Below are 23,937 nucleotides of genomic sequence, written 5' to 3'. Positions count from 1 at the left end.
AGTAGCAGTGTTCTTGTTTCTTTTGAATTAGTCTACATTGGTAATTACAGCTGGAGCATTTTAAATTGGAAATCCAAAAGACTTCAAAATCCAAAACTTTAGGTTATCAGACACTTGCTTCTACCTTCAAGGTGATAGTGGCAGCTCTCCAGATCATTTGTTCACAAGATGGAAGTATGCATCTGGCAAGTTTCCCAAAGAGAAGAGAGAGACTGAAGACAGATATGAAAATTGTGACAAAGCGAAAGGCACTGTGTTCACAGATCTTCAATCCCACTTCAACCTTGTTAATTTGCTAATTGTATTGTGCATGAGATATCACATTATGTCAGTGCAAATACAGATATTCCAAAACACTTTTGGTCCCAAGCATTTTGGATAAGGATATTCAATGCGTACTTGTTTCTTCCTGTAACAGCTTTGCATACAAAAGTCTAAAATAAGCATTTGTTCACTAAAAATTGATATCAATCTGATTTAGCCTCTGTTGTGACCTCAAGTGTGAATTTGCCTCATTTTACACTTCTTCCCAACCAAAGGTTTGCTGTCTGGAAATTAAGTACAAAGTTAAACTTGATATATTGAGGAAATCTATATCTATATATATATATATAAAAGGGTAATGAAATTTTGGCCTAGGACAAAACAACAAAACTACACATCCCGGAAACACTAAACTTGGCAGCACAACCCCTCATCCATGCCTCTACGTTCATACAACAAAAAGCTCCAGTTACTCCAGAAAACGACCAGGCTTAGAGACTGCAAGGCTATTCACTGCTATTCCACCTGGCCAACAAAGGATTCCCATAAGCCACAGCAACGCGTGGCCGGGCAAAGCTAGTCTTATATATAAAGAATCAGTCACATTGTATTTACATATTTCTTCATACATTTTCTTTCAGTATCTGTTAGAAATGAAAAGCTTGATCTTACCCCCAGAACACATTCTGAAACGAGGAGACAGTGAAGCAGTGGCATATGCTTTCTTCCATCTGCAACATTGGAAGCGAATAGAGGGTGCTCTTAATTTGTTACATTGCACATGGGAAGGAAGTAGGTATATTTTATTAGTTGCATAAGCTTATTTCTCTTTCTCCCTTTTTTTGCTTTTGTTTTTACAACCATCTTTTGAAATAAATTCCTGAAAATCAAGGTTACTGTGTTCAGATGGGTAATCTCTCAGGCTACCTTGCAGCTATGTTGAGGTTATTTTTGCAATAAAGATAGAGTGTTGAAACCATAGTTGCAATGCATACATTCTTACTCATATTTCATATACCTAGAAGGTGCAGGTAAGGAAAAGCTTTTTCACATCTTTGTTGTCCCATGTTATTGTTTTCTGTGCATATACATTTTTATTATGCTTGCCTGTTCATGCTTCTTCGTTACATCTCATTTTTTCCAAAAGGAAATACCATTTTAAAAACAATTTAAATCATTATATTTAAAACAGTTTTAAATTATTTAGAAAATTTACAAACATAAAAGCAGTCAATTTTGAAAAGGAAAACACCATTCTGTCGTCCCACATTTCTATTTTTTAAACTTTTACTGTTTACACAAGATGATGCCATTGAGTTCCTAAAACTTTGAAAAGTGATACATAGGTTACACCTTTTAAAACATGTATACATTTTGGCACTCCTGCTACTGCTGAATTGTCAACAACTTCCAGGCACCATCTCTGCACCTCCCCTTTTGTTCAGAAGGGGTTAGAATGCAAGTGGCAAAAAACTCTTGCTAAATCTGATCTGTTGCAACGGAGAATTCGTTTGCTGATGTTCATGACACAACTTTGTATCTTTAAAGAAAGTTTCTGCATATGTCATCTCACATCTTTATTGTGCCTTCCAGCAGTGCTTTTCAAAGAAGTCAAAGATGTTTAATTCACTGTTTGGCTTATGTAGAAGGTTCGCATCTGTCCTATTTAATTCTATATGGATATTGTTATTGAAAGAGATGTCAAATCAATAATATCATTAGAATCATCTTGGATATTGTTGAAATCATATTTAAATTAGTTTTGCACTTGATTAGAACATTTGCAAAATGAAAATGGTCAAACATTTGCATAGTTTGTTGATTTATTTAAACATTTATATATACCTTTATCCAGAAAAGGAAGAAAAGAAACAGCACACAGTCCCACATGGGGAAACATGGGAGAGAGCCTTCTTGGTTGTAGAACTTTTTCCCATCAAAAGCAAGAATGGCTCCCTCTCTGCTTTCCTTCAGCTGACAGATAAAGTATTTTTATTTCAATTGATATTTGATAACTAGCTGACTCCACAGAAGGATTAGTGATGTGCTTTATTGTTACTGTTTTAATATGTTTTTGCACTGTTCAAAAGCATGCATGTTTTAATATGGGGTTCTTAATAGTAGCTTTTAACTTTTTATCATTAGGTTTTGGGGTTTACATTGTTTTGATGTTGTATGACAGCTTGTGTCCCAAGGCAGGATAGAAATAAAATCGAATGAATAATGTCCCAAGGATATAATTAAAATCAAAGAATGATAAACATTTTCAAAATTCAAATTGTGTCTATCTGATGCAAAGCTCAAAGACCGCTTCACAAAAAAGAGAATACTGAGCTCCTCAAGTAGCACCTCAATATTGCTGGAGCTGGAGATTAATTTGGACACAGGATCAGACCAAGTTTGTAAGTAGAAGCCACAGCTTTGCCTTTGGTTGGAGGATATGATCTCATTATATAAAGTCTCATTATTTAAATTCTCTTCTTTTCATTGTTAGGTTCCACTGCTTTATGGCAAAAATAATATTCTTAAAGTCATAAGTAGTTGTGTTGACTATAAGACAAATGCAAAAATCCAGCCTTTTGGTATTAATTTTATTAGGCCAACAACACAGATATGCCCACCAGTGAAATCGATATCATATGGGTTTGGTATCTAAATCTCTTATTTCTTCCTCTTCTCAGCGTTTAGAATGATTCCTTATCCGTTAGAAAAGGGCCATCTATTTTATCCCTACCCCAGCTGTACAGAGACAGCAGACAGAGAATTATTACCAAGTAAGTGACTTTCCAATTTTCTATGCTTTCTTTCGTTATCTATGGGTAATCAAAGATTTTTTCCTGGTTTCAGTTTCATCAGTTGAATCTTCTAAGCATCAGGTGGTATCAATTTCTATATCAAAAATCATTTCCTATCTGAAGTATGGAAATGAAATGTAGCTTGACTTATGAGGAGATTGCAGTACATGACATATGATGGATGCAGTGGTAACAGTTGCATGGTGTGATCTCCCCAAGTCATTATTTCTTACTTCTTTTATAGAAACATATTCAGCAAAAGAGATATATAAGATCTAAAGCTCAGAGTCTGTAATGTTGAATTTAAAACTAGGTCACTGTAAAATTCTTAATAAAAATGAGGTTGACAATTAGGCTTCTGAAAGTTGACTGTTTGGAAGACACTATTATTAAATGTTTATGTGGTCATTGTAATCAGTAACCGCAAATAAAATCTGACGTCATGTCTTATGAGAGCTGTGTGATGGCTTTTTTGGACTGTATGCTCTAGTTGCATCTTGTTAACAACTTTGAGCCTGCTAAACATTGTCAGTTATACTTTTTTGTTTGTTTTTAAACAATTGTGTTGCTTCCTTTTTCATGTTTCTAGTGTGTCAATGCAAATTATATATTCTCAAATTGGTTTTGAGAATATCTTTTTAAAAGTGTCTATAAAATCCTTACATCAGCTGCCAAATTTGTCCGTTCTTCCACTAATATTGTATCTTTTGGTTTTGTTGAGGATTATTTGTTTGCATCATTGATTAGATCATAAAATAATACTTCTTTAATTTGCTATAACAATAAATTAGGGTCTTGATAGTAGTCCTATGAGTGATCCTTGGTCAAGCAACCAGTTGCTGAATGGAAGAGTTTTGGAGACCCTGTACATTATGATGAGATTTTGTTTTATGCTAGGTGCTGGTGAGATTCCCTTAAGTGTTAACTTCTGCATCTTGAGAGTGCTTCACTTGTAAAGTACATGGAGTGCTCTCATAACTGAAGCAGCCAAGGGGCACATCTGCCACACAAGAACTTGCATATATATATATATAATTTGGTAAAAAAAAAAAATCTTGAAAAGCTGTATTTAAAAAGCAATTAAAATCTGCCCCCAGACTGCTCTAAATTACTCATTTCTCACTCAGGCAGGATATTGCTCAAGGAATGCCTCAGCTTGTGACTAACCCTAAGCTGTGCGATTCCGTGTAATTAAAAACTATGCATACAGACATTTCAACACAAATCATTCACGCATTCGTGTTAATTTTATTTATGAATAGTTTTGTATTTTTAAAGCTTACCTTAACACTTTTTAATGCTACAAACTTTGAACAATTTTGAGATTTTAAAAATTCTGTCACTTTAATCTGTTCTTAAAATGAACAAACATCTTACCTCCAATGAGGCTTGAACTGTTGACTATCTTGCAAGGGATGATTTTCCAATTTTTTTGTCTGTTCAGAATCCTTAAAGTTTTTTGTCATATTTTAAGCTGTGTTGTAGCTTTGTAAGGATTCTTTGAAATCAGGTTATTCACATTCTTTCTTGTTTTCAGAACATGGATTCAAAAAACATAATTTGGCTATACAGTAGAGTCTCATCCAACATAAACAGGCCGGCAGAATGTTGGATAAGCAAATATGTTGGATAATAAGGAGAGATTAAGAAAAAGCCTATTAAACATCAAAATAGGTTATGATTTTACAAATTAAGACCAAAACATCATGTTATACAACAAATTTGACAGAAAAAGCAGTCCAGTAGACAGTAATGCTACGTAGTAATTACTGTATTTATGAATTTAGCACCAAAATATCATGATATATTGAAAACATTGACTACAAAAATGTGTCGGATAATCCAGAACATTGGATAAGTGGATGTTGGATAAGTGAGACTCTACTGTAGTTGCAAAATCTTTATAGAGCAGCTCTTGGTATTTTACATGTGCCAAAGTAGCATAGGCACTATTATAAGTTCTGATGTTATCCCTGAGGAAGCAATACAGGATAATTTTATTTACTAAAGTATCCATAGAGTGTCTTCCAATAATGAGCAGTATGTAAGATAAGTTAGCAAGACATATTTTAAAAGGAGTGTGAAAACAGATTTAGATCCTTATTTAAAACCATAAAATGGTGAGTAGAATGTGAATTTCCTCTCAGGAAATGGAACTGTAAAGAGTTCCAAAACGGTGACTTTGACCTGCTCCTTTATTGATGGGATATATATGGCATGCTGATATTTCACATGTATCCTGGCCCCAGGTTGTTAAGCCTTTTATAAGGAAGGATCTGCTATTGTATCTAGAATCAAATCAGAAGCCAATGCAAAAGATATGTGTCATGGAATGTTGTTTGTAAACACTGGTTTGATTCACTGCATTTATAAAATCATCTCTGAATACTTGAAATGTCTATAATAATATCCAGCAATTACAATTGTTATTATTTACCTTTCAGCATTTCACGATGTGTCTGTATATCCCCAGAAGGAGCTTCCTTTTTTCATCCACTTTACAGCAGGACTGTGCTCTTTTACAGCAATGTTAGCCCTCCTCACACACCAATTTCCTGAACTCATGGTCATTTTTACTAAAGCTGTAAGTATTACTCCTACTGCAGGGCCTGCTTAAGATTGGAGTGTATCATGTAGAAACTAAGAGCCTTTTCTGTGGCCTTCTAGAATCTAATTCAGAACTATAGATATCTAAAACTACGTATCAACATAATTCACAGTTCCTTATTTTCCCCTATTAAAGACATGTCCTAAAGATGTCAAATTTTCTTTGGCAGATGCCTGTCGCTGATTAAGATGAAGCATTTGAGATAAAACATATTTCGTCTTAAATTGAAGAGAGCTTTGCTTATGCTACTGTAAACCATATGCAATGTTTCTGTGATTTTAAAAACGATTAGTTAAGGATTTGTGCTTCATAGCATGGAAATATTTAGGTTACAGCTCAGAAGCAGGGATGAATATTCTCCTACTGTCTTATTACAAGAAAACAGCCTACACTTATAGACCATAAAATGTTGTAGCCTATCTTTCTTGGGAACTAATGTGACTTGGTTGCTGACCAAAGAAAGTTTTGTGCATAGACTGGATGGAAACTTGGAGACATCTGCTTTCAGCGTAATTTAGTATGTAGCACAATATGGTCTAGATTAGTGCTGCTCAGAGTGGTGATTCATGAAACCTGTGTTGGTCACTGAAAACTTTCCAGGGAGAAGAAACAGTTGTAGGTAGTGGACACAAATATGGTTGCAGTCCCTGACCTATTAGAGGAAAAAAACTGCCAATCCTCTACACCGTGTAACTTAAGAAGCCGTGATTTAGATGCTGCTCATTGTGAAGTGTTATTTACCTACCTACCTACCTACCTACCTTTTTTCAGCTTCTTCCCACATTCGTTATTCTTTTCAATTTCTAGAGAAGAAAACAGCATACTGTACTATGCTGACAGAGTAAAACATTGAACTATGAAAAACTTGCAGACTTTTCCTATACGTTATTTGTATTTGGTATCTAATTTGTTGATATTTTAGAAACCAATAAGTGAGTCTAGATAACTAAGATTTTAATTCCACATGTGGTGTGTTCCAATTCAGTTGGCTATTTATGAATTAATGTGGCCTTCCTTAAATTTGTTGACAGAAGCAACACTGCATTAAAAGGTGTTTCTGAGTTTTCTTCTCTTCCCCTCTGTCTGTGCTTTACTTCTTCCCCTGTCCCTTGGTTATGTTTCTCCTTCCCCTGCCCCCAAAATCCTTCCAACCAAATCTGAGACAACATATTGTATTATCACTGTTAAACCAAAAATACAAAACACATCCTGACTAGAAATAGGGAAAACAACCCTTTGAAAACTTGGGAGTTTTTTTTCTATATACTTGCATTTTCTCTAGTTATCACAATAGTCTGGAAGTGATGCAAGAAACAAGAACCTCTTCTTTTGGAGGTATATCACAGGAGTCTTCTGGTGAGCTTAATTTTCATTTTGTGATTTCTGTGACACACATGGGAATTTGTGCAGACCATCTTTGGCAACTTCAGTGTTCTCAACCTGTTGTGTCCCTAGGTGTTTTGGCCTACAACTCCCAGAAATTCCAGCCAGTTTATCAGCTGTTAGAATTTCTGGGAGTTGAAGGCCAAAACATTTGGGGACCCACAGGTTGAGAACCACTGTTCTAGAGCTAGATCTCTTCAGCTGAGGGTTTGCATATGCTCAGTTCCTGTTCAGATCTCCTCCGTTCTCCCCCCCCCCCCCAACCATTGCAGCCATATTGCTGCCCAACTATCTTTCTTGGCTTGTTTTTTCCTGACTTTTCTCCAGTTTGTGACAGCTACAGCACACTTTAAAAGGTGTGTCTGCTGCAGAATGAAAGATGGATAGTCATTTTAACTGCCTCCTTTGTAGAACCGCATTGTGGAGTGGAGAAAGTCCACCAACTTGCACTTGCTGAAGATGCAGCTACCTATAACGTCTGGCTGTGATGCATAGCTGTTGTAGGTGACTGCAACAGCTTCCTCATCAACTATATTCAGCAGTCCTACATAGGCACTGAAAGAGAACTCTAGGTCTCACCCTCAGAACTCCCCACTAAACAAGGTCTGTTGGCCTTGCCTATTAGCGAAGCCCCTGTTATTGATCAAGGCTTAGATTACTCGTAAATAAAGTAAATAAATAATTCATAAACCAACTTTTTTGCTTCAAAAATGCTTCTCATCTTTTTTTATTTTTGAAATAAAAATAATTCTGAAGCATTCTTTCTATACTAATGCACTCCACAGCTTGTGAACTTCAGTGTGCATTGTATTAACCAAAGTCTTATGGTAATATATAACACAACCCAACAAAAAATATTCATGGTGTCTTGGTTTTTAGGCCTGTTCCTGGAATTATTTGTGGCGCTGATTCAGAAAATTGGATTGGATAGACCACATCAACTCTATTTCTTAAATATGCTGTGTCGAATGACTGGAGAGCTGGTATGAAGTAGATTTTTACATAGTGCATATTTCTTTTAATTTTTAATATGTTTCCTTCATGCTTAAAGATATAAATTTAAACACTACATTAAATCTTCCTGATTTTTATGGGTGAGCAGAGTGAAGACTGATGTAGGGCATGTTCTGTATCTCAAAAAACCAGAGCTGGTAGAGGAAAAGTGGTGCCATCTTTGGAATCAGCAGACCAAATATACCCAGAAACAAGCCTAACTTCTGAGGCACCAAAATGTGTCTTGACTATTGTAATAAGTTAAATCAAATCAAAGTGACAAGTGTTACTAGGAAGTGCAGATTGTATGGGCATCTCCCCCACAAATTATTATATGTTTCCTTCCAACCATTTTAACTGACTCCTTTGCAGAACCACATTGTAGAACTTAGGAGGTACACGAACTAGCACTAGCTGTTTCCTTTGTTGCCACAGGCCTCTGAATCTCTGAATCACAATACATTTCAGATTAAAGGACTAAATGGTTTCTAGAGGAGACAAATGCATGCACTTTCCAGGGTAGGATTCCTTCAAACTTTAGTCAAACAAAGCAGATTCTTGTTGAAAGTGATAATAAATACTGATTGCTAGAAATTGGGACAGAAAATAACATGGCATTGCCTCAAATCCCTTTTGTATTATGCATGTTACTCAAAACAACCATTATGGTCTATTTTCTGACAAGAATAGATACTGATATATGTAAACTGTTGTTTTGGCTTGCTATGGTTATTGTGAGATGAGATCAAACATCCATCCAAACAACCTTCTGTTTTAGCCTTTATCATCATACTGGTATTTTAATTCTGAAATTTGGAGTCCCTCATTGGGAAATGTTGCACTTGGGTTTGTGTAGAATCATTTTGTTGTACTGGTAGCATAAATGCACATCACAGTGATTTAATGTTAAATAAACTACTGTACCACATTTGCAGGGTAAACCTTAACAGATTTGATTATTTTTGGATTATTTACTGCCTCCCACTTTTGTAGGGAGGGCAGCAAATGTATGGATTATTTGCTGCTACCGTATACCATTTGTTGTTCTCATATTTAAAACAATTCTACATTTCAAAATGAACATGGTTTAAAACAGTGGTTCTCAACCTGTGGGTCCCCAGATGTTTTGGCCTTCAACTCCTAGAAATCCTAACAGCTGGTAAACTGGCTGGGGACCCACAGGTTGAGAACCACTGGTTTACAAAATCAACATTGTAATATATTCTCTATTTTGTTTAAAACGTAAGGCGTGTATTTGCATCAGGAACAGATTACAGTATGTCTTTGATGCATCAATATATAGCAGGCATGGGCAAACTACGGCCCGGGGGCCTGATGTGTCACCCTGGGTACTTACCTCAGGCCCTCCTCATTTTCCCTGTCCTCCTGGCATAAGAACACGGTGACAAGATATATAAAGAACAATAATGGTTCAAAACATACGATATACACAATATGTATATTAGAGCACCATATACATTTTACGTTCACTAAATCAATGCCAAGTCCTATGATATCATATGGGGTAAACATCGAAAAAGTATCTTACTGAATATATTAAACCAAACAAAAAGATATAAGTCTCTGTAGTCCTGGAAGGATTTCCTATGGACTCAACTGGCTTAAACATGGATTAGAGCCAAACCGACTAAGTATCTCTGCAGTCCTGAAAGGATTTCCTCTGGACTCCACTGAGTTAAACACAGGATTAGAATCAAACGGTCTGGGTAATCAACCAAATGTGGTAAAAGTTTTATAGGTGTTCCAACTCCTGTGCTGATGGTGTCAAAGATGTAAGGTATCTCCAAAAATTCAATATAACAGAAGTAAATTCAGTATGACGAGAGTAAATTCAAAAGCAAGGGAAACAGATTCGATGTTAATGCAGATCCTGAGTAGCTGGTTGTTGGCTGGAATAGGTTCCGTCATGGAACTAGAGGTAATGTAGCCGTTTACAACTGGTTCCCGGGTATTTCTCCAGTTTTGGTAACCCTTCTTCTGGTAAGCGACAATGTATTTCTAAATTCTTTTTGTTATGATGATATATGTTGCAGGCTCTGCTTCAGGTATTCTTTGTGGAGCTAGAAATAAAAAGAAAACTAATATTGTGCTCTTCATGAGATATAAATCTCAGCCATCGTGTGTCTCGACCTCCTCACGACATAAGGACGGTGCAAACGGCCCCATCTTTATCCCGGGAGGATGGCTCGAAGAAGGCATATGGTGGCCAAGAGCCCTTCAGAGCATTCTTAACGGGTCTCATCCTCCTCCTGGCATAATGCCAAGAGGATCGGGGGAGGAGGATGGTGAGAGAGATCTGGGGATCAGGGAAAAGGATCGGGATAGTCACCACGTGTCCCGCCTTCCTCCCGGCATAAGGATAGTGTGAGCAACTCCGTCCTTATGCTAGGAGGACAACCTGAGGACAACGCAGTCGCTGCCCTGCCCCCTCCTGGCCCCACCCTCTCCTAGATCCCTTCTCAGGCCCACCCCACCCAGCATGTGCCTCGCCCCCCCCCCCCTCCTGGCCTGGCAATGCGATCCCAAGACAAAAACGTTTGCCCATGCCTGATATGCATATGTGTATCAACTGTTCAACGTGTTGGTTGTTGGTGTTGTGTGCCTTCAAGTCATTTCTGACTTATGGTGTCCATGACATAACCCTCTCCTGGGGTTTTCATAGTTGTGTTCAAGAGGGGGGAGGGTTGCCTTTGCTTCTCTTTGAAGTTAAGAGAGTTTCTATAGTCAAGTAGACAATCAAACCCCACTCTTTGGAGTCATTGTGTAATGTTCAAATAATTACATCCAGTTCTTTCTCAATATGTTTAACCTAAGAATTATTTTCCACAACTAGAAATTTCCAAAGATTTTTGCATAAATGCAGTAATGCTAAGAGTACTAGCCTGTACATTCCTACTCAGAATTAAGCCCCACTGAGTTAAATGTGACTGAATCCTAAATAAATTGATATGTTGCACCCCAAGACTGCGTGAGCAGGAGCCAATAAAACACACAAACTGTTTAGTGAAGCAGAATATAAATATATATCTATGCGCATTTAAGGTGGAACAGTCAGAGTAAGAAATAGTCCATAATATATAGTCTATTGCAATTCAGAAAGAGTTTATCAATGTCCAATTTGTAATCCACAAGTGAAGCGCGATAGCTTCCCTTAGAAATCAAAGTTTGTAAATGAAGTAATAGTAGAAACAATAGTAGAAACAAAGCACTGCAAATCCACTTGAAAAATTCTGTAGCAAAGTCAACAAAGCAAGGTAAACAAAGCAGAGTCAATCTCAATTCAGGAACAAGGAAGTCGCGGTAACAAGGCAAGGTCTACTCGGGAGTCGCGGCTCGACGCGGCTTGCCTGGAATTGGGAACTCGGCACGGATTCAGGAGTCAAGGCAGGATCTGGAAACTGGAACCTCTTCCATGGAAAGGCAAAGTTGACACCGCAATCAGAATAGAGTGAGGAGTACTTTTAACAGAATCCCAAGTCTGCCAGAATTAGGGAGTACAGGACCCACAAAGTTCTCATGGGAAATTTAATCATTATCCCATTTGAGAGCAAGTCTTTGACTTCTTCTCACCCCATGTTTCCTGCTTCTATCTTTTGTAACAAAATCTCTCCGATTAAAAGTTCCATTCTCCCCCAAGTCTACCATCTGGTATGGGTAACACTGGAGAGACTTTGGAATGTTCGTCAATTAGCAGACCCTGTGATTCCACAATATCCGGCACCTGCAAGGCCATGGGGCCCAGAACTGAAGCAGGAATGCCCTCGGAATCCATTGCCTCATCTGTTTCTAACTCTAACTCTCGATGAAACCTGGGCCATGATGGCTGAGCCACAACAGGATATAAGATTGTAGGCCAATGCAATCTAAGCTTGTGGTTTTAATTGGCACTTTTGGCACATTAAATTTAATGGGTGTGTCCAGAAGATGAATGCTGAATTTTTTCCTTGAACATTTGCATATACTGAAGAATGGTTTTAATGTGACTCTCTCAGCATTGTTAAATTATGTTAATTGCAATACAGGCAGTCCCTAAGTTTCAGACAAGATAGGTTCTGTAGGTTTGTTCTTAAGTTGAATTTGTATGGGAGTTGGAACAGGTACATTTTAAAAGTGTAGTTCTAGCCAAATGTATGTATGTACTGTGTTTCCCCGAAAATAAGACAGTGTCTTATATTAATTTTTGCTCCCAAAGATGCTCTAGGTCTTATTTTCAGGGGATGTCTTATTTTTCCATGAAGAAGAATTCACATTTATTGTTGAACAAAAAAATGAACATTTATTATATACTGTACAGTAGTTGTCATCATAAACCAGCATAACCAGACAAACTGTGAATCCTATCAAGAATTTCTTGTTACTACCAATATTTCCATGTACAACACTTTATGGTACGTACATTTACCGATCCTGCATTCTCTGGTGTTCTGTTCGGCGGGCATGTTTCCAAACAAAAACTTTGCTAGGTCTTACTTTCAGGGGAGGCTTTATATTTAGCAATTCAGCAAAACCTCTACTAGGTCTTATTTTCTGAGGATGTCTTATTTTAGGGGAAATAGGGTATGTACATTGATACCTTGACTTAAGACTTTAATTTATTCTGTGACTGAGCTCTTAACTCAAAATACTCTTATCTTAAAGTGAATTTTCCCTTGAAATGTTATTAATCCATTCTGGCCGCCAGAACTCCCCTCCCCCCATTTTTGTTATGTGTTTTAAAATAAGAAAATGTACTTTATAAATAATAAATAATGTATAAAAATACGTTCACATGGAACAATAAAGAAAGAAAGATAAACTTTAAAATGGTAGAAGCACAAAGTTGTGACAAGGAAGTGCATTTGAGACAACAAAATGTGTGTTGAGCAGTGTAACAGCTAGGCAAAACCTGCACATTCACTTGCAACAATAAAGAAAGATCAACTTTAAAATGACAGAAACACAAAGTTGTGGCAAGGAAGCACAAAGTGAAGAGGCAGAAACATAATTTTCTTCATACTGTACTCATTCCAGCCTATGTCCCTCCCTCTCTTGCTCTCCGCCCCCCCCCCCCCCCCCCACTCTCTCTTCATGAAGCCAAACATACCAGGAATAAAAACCACACAAAGTCAACTAACCCAAAGTGGACAAGAGCATGAGGCACGCAGGCTCCTCCCCTGAAGCCATAAAGTCCTGTGCTCTTGCGCTAGGGCTCCCTCTCACACTCTCTTTTAACACAAAAAGAGTCCTTGTATGTTAAAGCGAAACCTGGGCCAGTGAACAGCTCTTAACTCAAAATGTCAAGGTTCCACTGTATATGTATATACACACGCACACACTGTTTTGGATAGCATAGAGAAGGGTTAACACTCCTGTGACATTTGTTTTATTGTCTGTGCCCCTGTTCAGAAGATTTCACCTCACTTTCTTCTCCTGTGATAATTGGATTTTGAAAAAAAAATGGCTTGTTGTGGAAATGATTGGTGAAAACGCTTCAGTGGAGGCAACTTTTCCCATGATAATTCTTTCAGGAGTGAATTTCCCATCTCAAGGGTAGATTTCTCTCATTTCTTGTTATCTCACCCCCGTTCTAAACTATAAATCAGATGTAAGTTGAATGTCTGCATCTTGGGGACTGGCTGTTCTCCATTTCCCCTCCAGTTTGGGGCTGATGGCAACTTAACAAATGTTAAAATCAATACAGCTAAAACTTCACATCACACAACAGTTTAAAATAAAATGAAATGATAAACAGGTATTACTTGAACACAAACATGTCACTTTGGCTGATTCTGGTGCTTCAGCTTGAATGCTGTTGTATATCTTGTCACAATTACCTATGTGCAATAGGATAGTGTACAGGAGACTGGGGAAGTTTGCAAATAAAAGAAAACCAGATTGGCAGCCCCAGAATCAGCCGCATGGGAATGTAGACAGACTGTTTTGAGAAAAGGAGGATGCAATGCATTTTGGTAGAAGGAAATGGAATAAAGTATTCTTGAGAGAGGCAGTTGTTGGCTGGAACAGAGAACAGGCCAACATTTGTGTCTTGTTTAACAATCATATTTCTGTGTTGTCTTAAACAGGCTGACACCATGTTACAATTTAATCTCTGTTTGACACTGGAATAGTTTTCCATATATTTCACCTATAGTCTTAAATTTTTTTTACAAAGATAGTAGGGATTCATTGTTTCAAATACAACTATTCTCATCTACTTCCTCTAACTTACATGGTATTCTTCTAGTAGTCCAGTTAATGTGCTGTTTAATTATTTTGTTTACTTTCTACTGTACTGCCTTCTGGGGGCATGGACAACAGTGCAACAGTGGAAATATTTGCTCTCTTCCCCACTCAAATGAAATTACATTTAGGTTATTGAATAGCTGTCCAAACAGGCATATTTTTCAGAAAGGTATTCAGGTTCTAAATATGATGGAAGCCATCTGTCAACAGTTGACCGAACAGGCACAAAGAAGGGATATAGTAGTCATGGGCAATTTCAACTATCCCGATATTTCCTAAAAAACAAACTCGGCCAAGAGTACAATGTCCAACAAATTCTTCTCTTGCCTTGCAGACAGTTTTATGGTACAGAAGGTAGAAGAGGCAACAAGGGGATCGGCTATTCTCGATCTTATCCTAACAAATGCGAAGGACCTGATCAATGCAGTTGAAATAGTTGGATACTTAGGGGCAAGTAACCATGTTCTCCTGCAGTTTGCGATACAAAGGAAGGCCGAAACTGAGACAAATCAAACCTGCATTCTGGACTTTAGGAGAGCTGACTTGCGAAAAATGAAGGAATTACTGAGCAGCATTCCGTGGACACCAATACTAAAAGACAAGGGAGTTAAGGGTGGATGGGAGTTTTTCAAGAGTGAAATACTCAAGGCACAATTGCAAACGGCGCCAACAAAGAGAAAAAATAAGATAAGTGCAAAGAAGCCAGAATGGATGTCCAAAGAACTTCTAACTGGGCTAAGACTCACAAGATGTGGAAAAGGAGAAATCACCAAAGAAGAATTCAAACGATTAACCAACTTCTGTAGGGAAAAGGTTTGCAAGGCTAAAACACAAAACGAGCTCAAGCTTGCCAGAGACATTAAAAACAATAAAAAGGGCTTCTTTGCTTACGTCGGTAGAAAAAAGAACAAGGAGGTGATAGGGTCTCTGCGAGGAGAAGATAATTTGATGGGATAGGTAATTTGATGGGATAGGGAAAGGGCAGAACTACTTAATGCCTTCTTTGCCTCAGTCTTTTCACAAAAAGCCATCTTCAACCTCAGCAACATGGAGTGAATGAAGGATTAGGGGAAATCCAACCCCAAATAGAGAAACAAGTTGTCCAGAAATACCTGGTCACTCTAAACGAATTCAGGTCCTCAGGGCCAGATGAACTACATCCAAGAGCATTGAAAGTCATTTTGGAACCACTGGAAATAATCTTTGTGAGTTCTTAGAGAACGGGAGAAGTCCCAGTCCCAGATTGGAGGAGAGCAAATGTGGTGCCTATCTTCAAAAAGGGAAAAAGGACGACTCAAAACAATTACCGTCCGATCAGCCTCACGTTGATACCAGGAAAGATTCTGGAAAATATCATTAAGGAGGTGGTCTGCAAACACTTAGAAAGGAATGCGTTAGTTGCTAATAGTAAATATGGATTTATCAAAAGCAAGTCATGCTAGACTAATGTGATCTCTTCTGATAGAGTTACAAACTGGGTAGATACAGAGAACGCTGTGGATGTAGCATATCTGGATTTCAGTAAGACCTTCGACAAGGTCCCCCATGACCTTCTGGCAAACAAACTAGTCCAATATGGGCTAGGCAAAACTATGTTTAGGTGGATTTGTAATTGGCTTAGTGAATGAACCCGAATGCTTCCTCTTAATAATAATAATAATAATAATAATAATAATAATAATAATAATAATAATAATAATAACTTTATTTTTATACCCCGCCTCATCTCCCCGAAGGGACTCGGGGCGGCTTACATGGGGCCAGGCCCAATAAAACAAACAAAACAGTAACAAAGCAATAAAACAATTATCCCAGTAAAAAACATCAACATCAATAAAAACAATCATTAAAATCGACAAGCAGGATACGGTGTTAAAAACAGGAGACTAATTCGTAGATCTCTTCAACCTTGAAAGAAGTCACGAGTGGAGTGCCGCAGGGTTCCGTCCTGGGCCCAGTCCTGTTCAACATCTTTATTAATGACTTAGATGAAGGGCTAGAAGGCATGATCATCACATTTTGCAGACGACACCAAATTGGGAGGGATAGCTAATACTCCAGAAGACAGGAGCAGAATCCAAAACTATCTTAACAGATTAGAGAGATGAAAATAACAAAATGAAGTTCAACAGGGACAAATGCAAGATACTTCACTTAGGTAGAAAAAATGAAATGCAGAGATACAGAATGGGGAATATCTGGCTCAACAGCAGTACGTGTGAAAAAGATCTTGGAGTCCTTGTGGACAACAAGTTAAACATCAGCCTACAATGCAATGCGGCATCAAAAAAAGCCAATAGAGATTTTGGCCTGCATAAATAGTATAATATCTAGATCCAGGGAAGTCATGCTCCCCCTCTATTCCGCCTTAGTCAGACCACACCTCGAGTACTGTGTCCAATTCTGGGCACCACAATTAAAGACAGATGTTGACAAGTTGGAATGTGTCCAGACTAGAATGATCAAGGGTCTGGAGAACAAGCCCTATGAAGAGCATCTTAAAGAGCTGGGCATGTTTAGCCTGCATAAGAGAAGGCTGAGAGGAGACATGAGGGAGCTAGCTTGTTTTCTGCTGCCCTGGAGACTAGGACGTGAAACAACGGCTTCAGACTACAGGAAAGGAGATTCCACCTGAACATTAGAAGTAACTTCCTAACTGTGAAAGCTGTTCAGCAGTGGAACTACCCCATTGTGTTGGAGGCTCCTTCTTGGAAGCTTTTAAACAGGCTGGATGGCCATCTCTTGGGGATGCTTTAAATGTGATTTTCCTGCTTCTTGGCAGCTGGTTGGATTGGATGGCCCATGAGGTCTCTTCCAACTCTATGATTCTAGTTAGAAGCTACCCACTGCACACCTCTCTGCTTGCCCAGGCTGGGCAAGCTTGGCATGTTCTCTTTAAAATGTATAGGGTGGCACAAAAGAGGGGTTGGTCTCTGGAGCATGTTAAGAGCTTTGTAGATTTAAACAAGCATTTTGACCTATACCCCAAAGTCATTGTTAATTGTAAGTGACATGGTCAGCCTTCTTTTAGTAGACTGAAATGACTACAGTTCTCAATGCTTCTAGAAGTAAAAGCCTGTTCGTTTTTAGCCCAAGTCTGGCATTTTTAATCTCTAAAGCAAACGAAGTATTAACCTAGCTTATAAAATTACTTTTCTTCCTATTATTTTCAAACGATGCCTTGTAATCCCTTTAAATCAGATTTATTTAGTTTAGATCACATATTGTTTAGCCTGGATTTTAGATAGATTGTATTCATATTTCAAGAAAGACAAAGCTTAGGTATTTTGTTTTTACAGTTAGATGGTAAAATAAACCAGGACTAGTTAACTAAATGGGATGGTTTTTATTTACTTATGATACTTCTGTTCCACTGTTTTTCTAAGAGTGCAGTTGATATACATGGATTTTCCATACTTCTGTATCCTTTAGCAAACTTATGAGTCTCTTTAATATGAGTTCAAAGGTAATTTATTTCAGGTGTGAACGTCGATAGGTAATAATATTGGTTGAAATATTGTACAACTTCTCTACTCCCTGCTTTTAATATTTGGTTCAGGCTTGAACTTTGTACGGTTGTTAAGCAACAGGCCTTATGTTTTATGTGTATTGCAAAGACAAGATATTAGATGTTCTCGGTGGTCCAATCCAGATTGTTATTTCTGTACTTACTTTAAAAACTATATGTTAATATCTTTTATTTAACAGAATAACATTTGCTTATGTATTTTCACTGGATAATATTTCATTTGTTTCCTCTATAATCAAATTGCCAGACAAGATTCTTGCCAAACTGCAAAAACTTGTTGAGATGCCAAAAACCACAGCGAATCTTTTAATAGCTGTAGTGTACACACAATGGACTATGCCAACAGCAAAAGTTCAGTATTGGCACATGGCTCCTAAATTGAAGTGAATGGAAGTTTTCCATTTAGTCCTTTGGAGCACCGGGATCTCAGTTAGGTTTTGTTACAGCTGAAAAGATTTATAGATTCTAGGTCCCATTTTCCAGAAATGTTTAATGTCACAGTGGGAATTAGGATTACTCTTGTTTGCATTGTTGTTCAACCTGATGAGAAATAAACTGGCGAGATTGTAATTTTATATTTCTTTGTCCAAAAGGGAATAAATTAGAAAAAAGAAGTGTACATGTAGCATCAATCATATCACTCATATGAGTTCTTATTTTTCTCTCCTCTGCCTCCATCTTATGTTACATTACAAGTTATATTGCGGTTGATTCAAGCATGATATAAGGAAAATGCTCCATCTGATGACTTCAGTCTTTCTGTTTTCATATGGCAGAGTCCTTCAGATGATCCCCTCTTACATCTGATCTAGCAGGACTAGCTGTATTGTGAACAATGTGAAAGAAACAGTTTAGCTGGTAATTTTCTACACTGTGCCATATCTTTGATCTGCAGCCTTATTTCTAGTAATTTTAAGAAAATTCAATACAGAAAAGAAATCGGGGAGAGCAAAAAAGAGTTTGCACTGTAATTTCAGATGTGCAAATAATTAAAGCTAGGACCCAGATGTTTTGTATTTTTTTTTAAAAAAATAGTGTAGATTCTGTAAGTAAGCCTCATAAACATTCTCTAAAAACCCATTAAGGGAGAATTTCTCAGCCAAAGCTCCCTAGTGCTCTAAGGTTCTGCAAGAGATTGCCAGGGTTTCTATGAGAGCTCATGATTATAAAACAGAAAACCTGAAAAATATAGTATAAATATAATAATTTTATATAATGTAGATATAATATTTCTTATACAGGGGTTCCCTGAGATCTATACATTATTTCAAGGTTTTTGGCCCATCATGAAAGGGTTTATAAAACCTGTTTGAAGGTGTAGTTGTTTCATTATTGTCTGTCTATGTCAGTGGTTCTCAACCTGTGGGTCCCCAGATGTTTTAGCCTTCAACTCCCAGAAATCCTAACAGCTGATGAACTGGCTGGGATTTCTGGGAGTTGTAGGCCAAAACCTCATGGACTGGTCCATGAGGTCATGAAGAGTCGGAATCGACTGGGCGACTGAGCAGCAGCAGGCCAAAACACCTGGGGGACCACAGGTTGAGAACCACTGGTCTATGTGGTGATTAGCAGCATCTTTTACTGTAGCCATCTAATGAAGGGCTTCGTTGATGTTGAGATTTTAGTATTCAGAAATACAAAAAAATCTACTTCATAGTGAAGGCACTGTGGTGGTGTAGCTATTTTTTAGCTGCTAGAGCTCTAAAGAGATGTTTGTTAAGTCCTTACAATGCAAATGTTTCACTGTTTTTTGCTTTGCTCCATTCTTCAGATGTTTTTGCTTCATTCCATTCTCTCAGATTCAGCATTGTAACAGGAGACACAATGGTAGAGAATACTTTTTTATCAGCCTTAGGCTGATCTAATGTACCAGCAATAGTCCTATCGGGAGAGGCAATTATCCAAGCTCTGGTAGCCTCTTGTGTGAATCACTGCAGTGTTTTTATATATGAAACTAGGTTTGGAAATGATTTGGATGCTTCAGTTGGTCCAGAATAGAACAGCAAGAGTGATAATAAGGACTGAGCATTAGAATCATATGCAGCTAGTACCTGTTGCTCTGTAGAGGTGAAGGGTTAACACCCCTGTGGTGTTTGTTTTGTTGTTTGTGCCCCTGTCACCTCATTTTTTTTGTCCCTGTGATAATTGGATTTTGAAAATGTTGGCTTGTTGTGGAAACAATGATTGGTATTACAGCTTCAGTGAAGGAACCTTTTCTTCATGATTACTCTTCCTGGAGTGAATTTCCCTTCCTAGGGGTAGATTTCCCTGACTTCCTGTTGTCTCACCCCCATTTGTAGCTATGAGTTGTTTGTAAATCCTATGTTTATAACTTGGGGACTGCCTTTCCTGGTTTTAAACTAAAGTCTTAAATGGCATCATGATCTTGATAATTTGTTACCCACCCTCTCCTCACAGCTAGAGGTGGGATACAGCACAGTTAAAATACCCAAATAAAGCACAATACCATAAAAAACATAGTAAAAATATTAAAGCACAATACTAATAGAAGCAAATTTAGAATTCATAGTTTAGAATTGATTGTGTAGGCCTGCCAGAAGAGATCGGTCTTTAATTGTGTCTTAACTTTTTACAGTATGTTAAGACAAGGTTATTGGAAGGGTGGTGGTAGTGGTGGTGGTGGAGATGAAATCCTTTCCTATCTCCCAACAATCTTTATGTAGGTCAGTGGTTCTCAATCTGTGGGTCCCCAGATGTTTTGATTTTCAACTCCCAGAAATCCTAACAGCAGGTAAACTGGCTGGAATTTCTGGAAGTTGTAGGCCAAAACACCTGGGGACCCACAGGTTGAGAACCACTGATGTAGGTGAAAAGTGATGAAGATATCTCCAGTTTAGTGAGTTATGCAGGGAATGGCCAAGGCCTGCAGGTAGTGCATGCCTGTTTTAGGCAGAATTTTAGAGTTATGGTTTGTATTCAGCAGACAGCTTTGTACCAAGTTGTTGTCCTATCATTGCTTAGACTTCAGGGTTATTGTATGTTATTGCAGATCTATGAGTACCTTTAGAACTACAGTAACAGGATAAATAAGTCCATGAATCCCAGCAATAACATTATAATAGGTGTATGATTTAAAAAAAAAATAGGAATAAATCTCTATACTGTGGTGTTCAGATGCATTAGGTGACACCAAAGGATTAGATTATTACACAGCTGCTGAACATCTCTGTTTTGTATACAGATGAAACTTTTGATTATCTATGAGAGAATGTGTATTGCTTAGAAATATTTAATGAATAATGTTCTATGTTTAAACCATTTCAAATAGTCTCACACAAACTGAATCCAATGCTCTAACATGAAAATAACACATTCAAAATGTAATAAAGCAATAAAAGGTTTCCTTTTGTCTCTGCACATTCACATACAGTAGAGTCCCGGTTAACCGAGCCTCCATATTATCCGAGGCACCGCAGGGGGCGCCCCTCCCTCTCCTTCTCTTGAGCAAAGGGAGCTCGAGAGAAGGAGAGGAAGAGGGAGGAGGAAGTGCTCTGGAAGCGCCCCGCGATCGCTGCTAGGCAGCAGCGCTCGTGGGGTACTTCCCAAGGGGCGAGGGCACGCCGAGGGACATCTCCCCGGATCTCCTTCGGCCAGGCCCTTGCTGGAGGAAAGAATTTCCTCCAGCAAGGGCCTGGCTGAGGGAGATCTGGGGAGATGTCCCTTGGCTAGCCCTCGCCCCTTGGGAAGCACCCCGCAAGCGTTGCTAGGCAGTAGCGATCACAGGGCGCTTCCCTAAACCAGATTGTTGGTTTATCTGAGCAGTTTGGTTATCTGAGATTGTGCCTGCCCCTTTATCTTGGATAACTGGGACTCTACTACCCTCCAATGAAAAGCATTATTACTGTAGTATTGGAATGTGAAGTTGATTACGTCTTCAAATTCAAGACAAATGGGGATGCTGTTTGATTAGGTGTAAATGCATTGACATGACTGATATATTATTTCATATTTTAGCTAACTATAATTTCCTTATACTGCAAATGTTAAATGGTTCTCATTATTACTAATGGCAGTTACAAAAAATGTTCTATTGTGTAAAATAGTGTGGGTGTAAAATAATATAGGTTTAAACAAGATTACCAGAGTCTAAAGATGGTAGGTTTCCTCTTGCAAACTTGAGCCAAAGATGGAGAATTAATTGAGTAAATACAGTACTGTATTGTCAATAGCTTGGAAACATTATTTCTATACTCCTTCCTGTGTCATGTTCCCTGCATATGCTGCTGCTTAGTCGTTTAGTCTTCTCCGACTCTTCGTGACCTCATGGACCAGTCCACGCCAGAGCTCCCTGTCAGCCGTCACCGCCCCCAGTTCCTTCAAGGTCAACCCAGTCACTTCAAGAATACCGCCGATCCATCTTGCCCTTGGTCGGCCTCTCTTCCTTTTTCCTTCCATTTTCCCCAGCATCGTGATTTTTTCCCAAGCTTTCCTGTCTCCTCATGATGTGGCCAAAATACTTCAGCTTTGCCTCTAATATCCTTCCCTCCAGTGAGCAGCCGGGCATTATTTCCTGGAGGATGGACTGACTGGATCTTCTTGCGGTCCAAGGCACTCTCAGGATTTTCCTCCAGCACCAGAGTTCAAAAGCATCTTATCTTCCTTCGTTCAGCCTTCCTTATGGTCCAGCTCTCGCATCCATAGGTTACTATGGGGAATATCATTGCGTTGACTATGCGGACCTTCGTTGCCAGTGTGATGTCCCTGCATATATTTACAATGAAAACAAAAAAAATAAAAATAAAGAAGCACACTAATTAATAAATTTGTGTAATAAAGAAGGCCTTCAACTCACTGAATTGAATAAGAAAAAGATGGATAAAAGCTAGTATTCTTAAAAGTCCAAAATTGTTTGCATCTATGCATTTATGTAAATAAAAAATAAAGGGAAATACTTTATATATTTTACTCTGCTGACTGAGCCACAATTTTTGTTGGATTTTTAAAAAACACATATTCATTGTGAAATTGAGTTATATCAGTAACCTGTAGAGAAATGTTTCCTGGTATTCAATTTGGAGGCTAGTCAAATATATTTAGGCCATGTGCAGCATTAAGCTTTATTGTAGCTTTCTCTTTTCTTTCAGTTTTTTGGAACTCTTTTGTCACCTTTGAGCTTCATGATGGAGAAGATTGAGCGCCTCATGCCTGCTGGCCTTTGGCATCAGCTGTCTCAAATTTGAATGACTGGAATTCAGTGCGTGGGTCATGTTCTCAGAAACTCCTGTATCATCAGCGCCCTTTCTCATGCAAAAAGACTTGGGGCTAAGGACGTGAATTACTGCAAACTCCAGGGCTGAGTTTTGTTTTACATCCTATTGCTGGTGATTAAAAAATTGCTGTACCTCTTGTTAAGCCTTAGAACCTGTATAACTTAACAAACACACAATAGTGTGTGTCAGGGAAGTGTTGTGCTTACTCGAACATTAGTTGTACGACTTGAGGCTGCTGCTTTCTCTTTAAGAAATTCCAGAAAGCAATAAATCTGGTAAATTGTGAGTTTGAAATTTCCTTCTTAATTGCAAAGGGACTTAAATGTTTAACAGCCAAAAACAAATGTAACTTGCAGGGCTGGCAACATTGAACACCTGCCAATGCCACACATTGCTGAGACAATTCATTTTCTTGGCTGCTCATCTGGTTTTTTCCTCCCTAAGCAAATGATCAGTCACAGCAATAAAAGAAAATAACAGCAGCATTTGTGTAGCTTTTCCTTCCCATTTGGGGCCAATTGTGCAGATTGGTGTAAAGTAGGGATGGGGATCATGCAGACTGTCAGCCATATGCAATCATTTGGGGTTCTAAGTGTATCCATACGGATTTCTGCTGACACCAAAGTCTCCAGCACACACACACTGAAGTTTGGGGACTTCTTTTCAGGCAAAACTTTGCATTATCAAAAAACCTATTTCCCAAAAGCCAAAAAAGCACCCCAGGACTGTCACAACAATACTAGAAAGCTAGAAAGCTGTGTGACATTCCAGGTTTTGGAACATGCTTACCACAACTTAAAATGAGAGGGCAAGTGAACATGCAGCTATGATAGTGATGATGCCCCTTGAGGCAAGGAGCTCATTGCAGGTATCTTGACCATACCCCCCCCC

The 23,937-nt window shown here is 38.3% G+C and overlaps 1 protein-coding gene across 3 annotated transcripts in view; it reads left to right on the top strand.

Moving 5' to 3' along the window:
- st7l (suppression of tumorigenicity 7 like) overlaps window positions 1-23,332 on the top strand; it is a 63,008-nt gene extending 39,676 nt beyond the window's left edge. The window contains exons 12-16 of one of the 3 annotated variants that reach the window (XR_010005525.1): window positions 906-1,056; window positions 2,946-3,038; window positions 5,504-5,643; window positions 7,930-8,033; window positions 22,921-23,332. Coding sequence is in view for 1 of the 3 variants with exons in the window: in XM_003220456.4 (XP_003220504.1) it covers window positions 906-1,056; window positions 2,946-3,038; window positions 5,504-5,643; window positions 22,921-23,016 (480 nt within the window). In the remaining 2 variants the exon portion in view is untranslated. Of the gene's footprint in view, window positions 1-905; window positions 1,057-2,945; window positions 3,039-5,503; window positions 5,644-7,929; window positions 8,034-22,920 lie in introns of those variants that run through there. The other 2 variants (XM_003220456.4, XR_010005526.1) reach the window with 2 other exon arrangements.
- Window positions 23,333-23,937: the final 605 nt, after the last annotated feature.

This window comes from Anolis carolinensis, chromosome 4 (genome assembly GCF_035594765.1).
Source record: "Anolis carolinensis isolate JA03-04 chromosome 4, rAnoCar3.1.pri, whole genome shotgun sequence".
In the NCBI taxonomy this organism is placed as follows: domain Eukaryota; kingdom Metazoa; phylum Chordata; class Lepidosauria; order Squamata; family Dactyloidae; genus Anolis; species Anolis carolinensis.
This window is presented reverse-complemented; position numbering and strand designations above follow the sequence as displayed.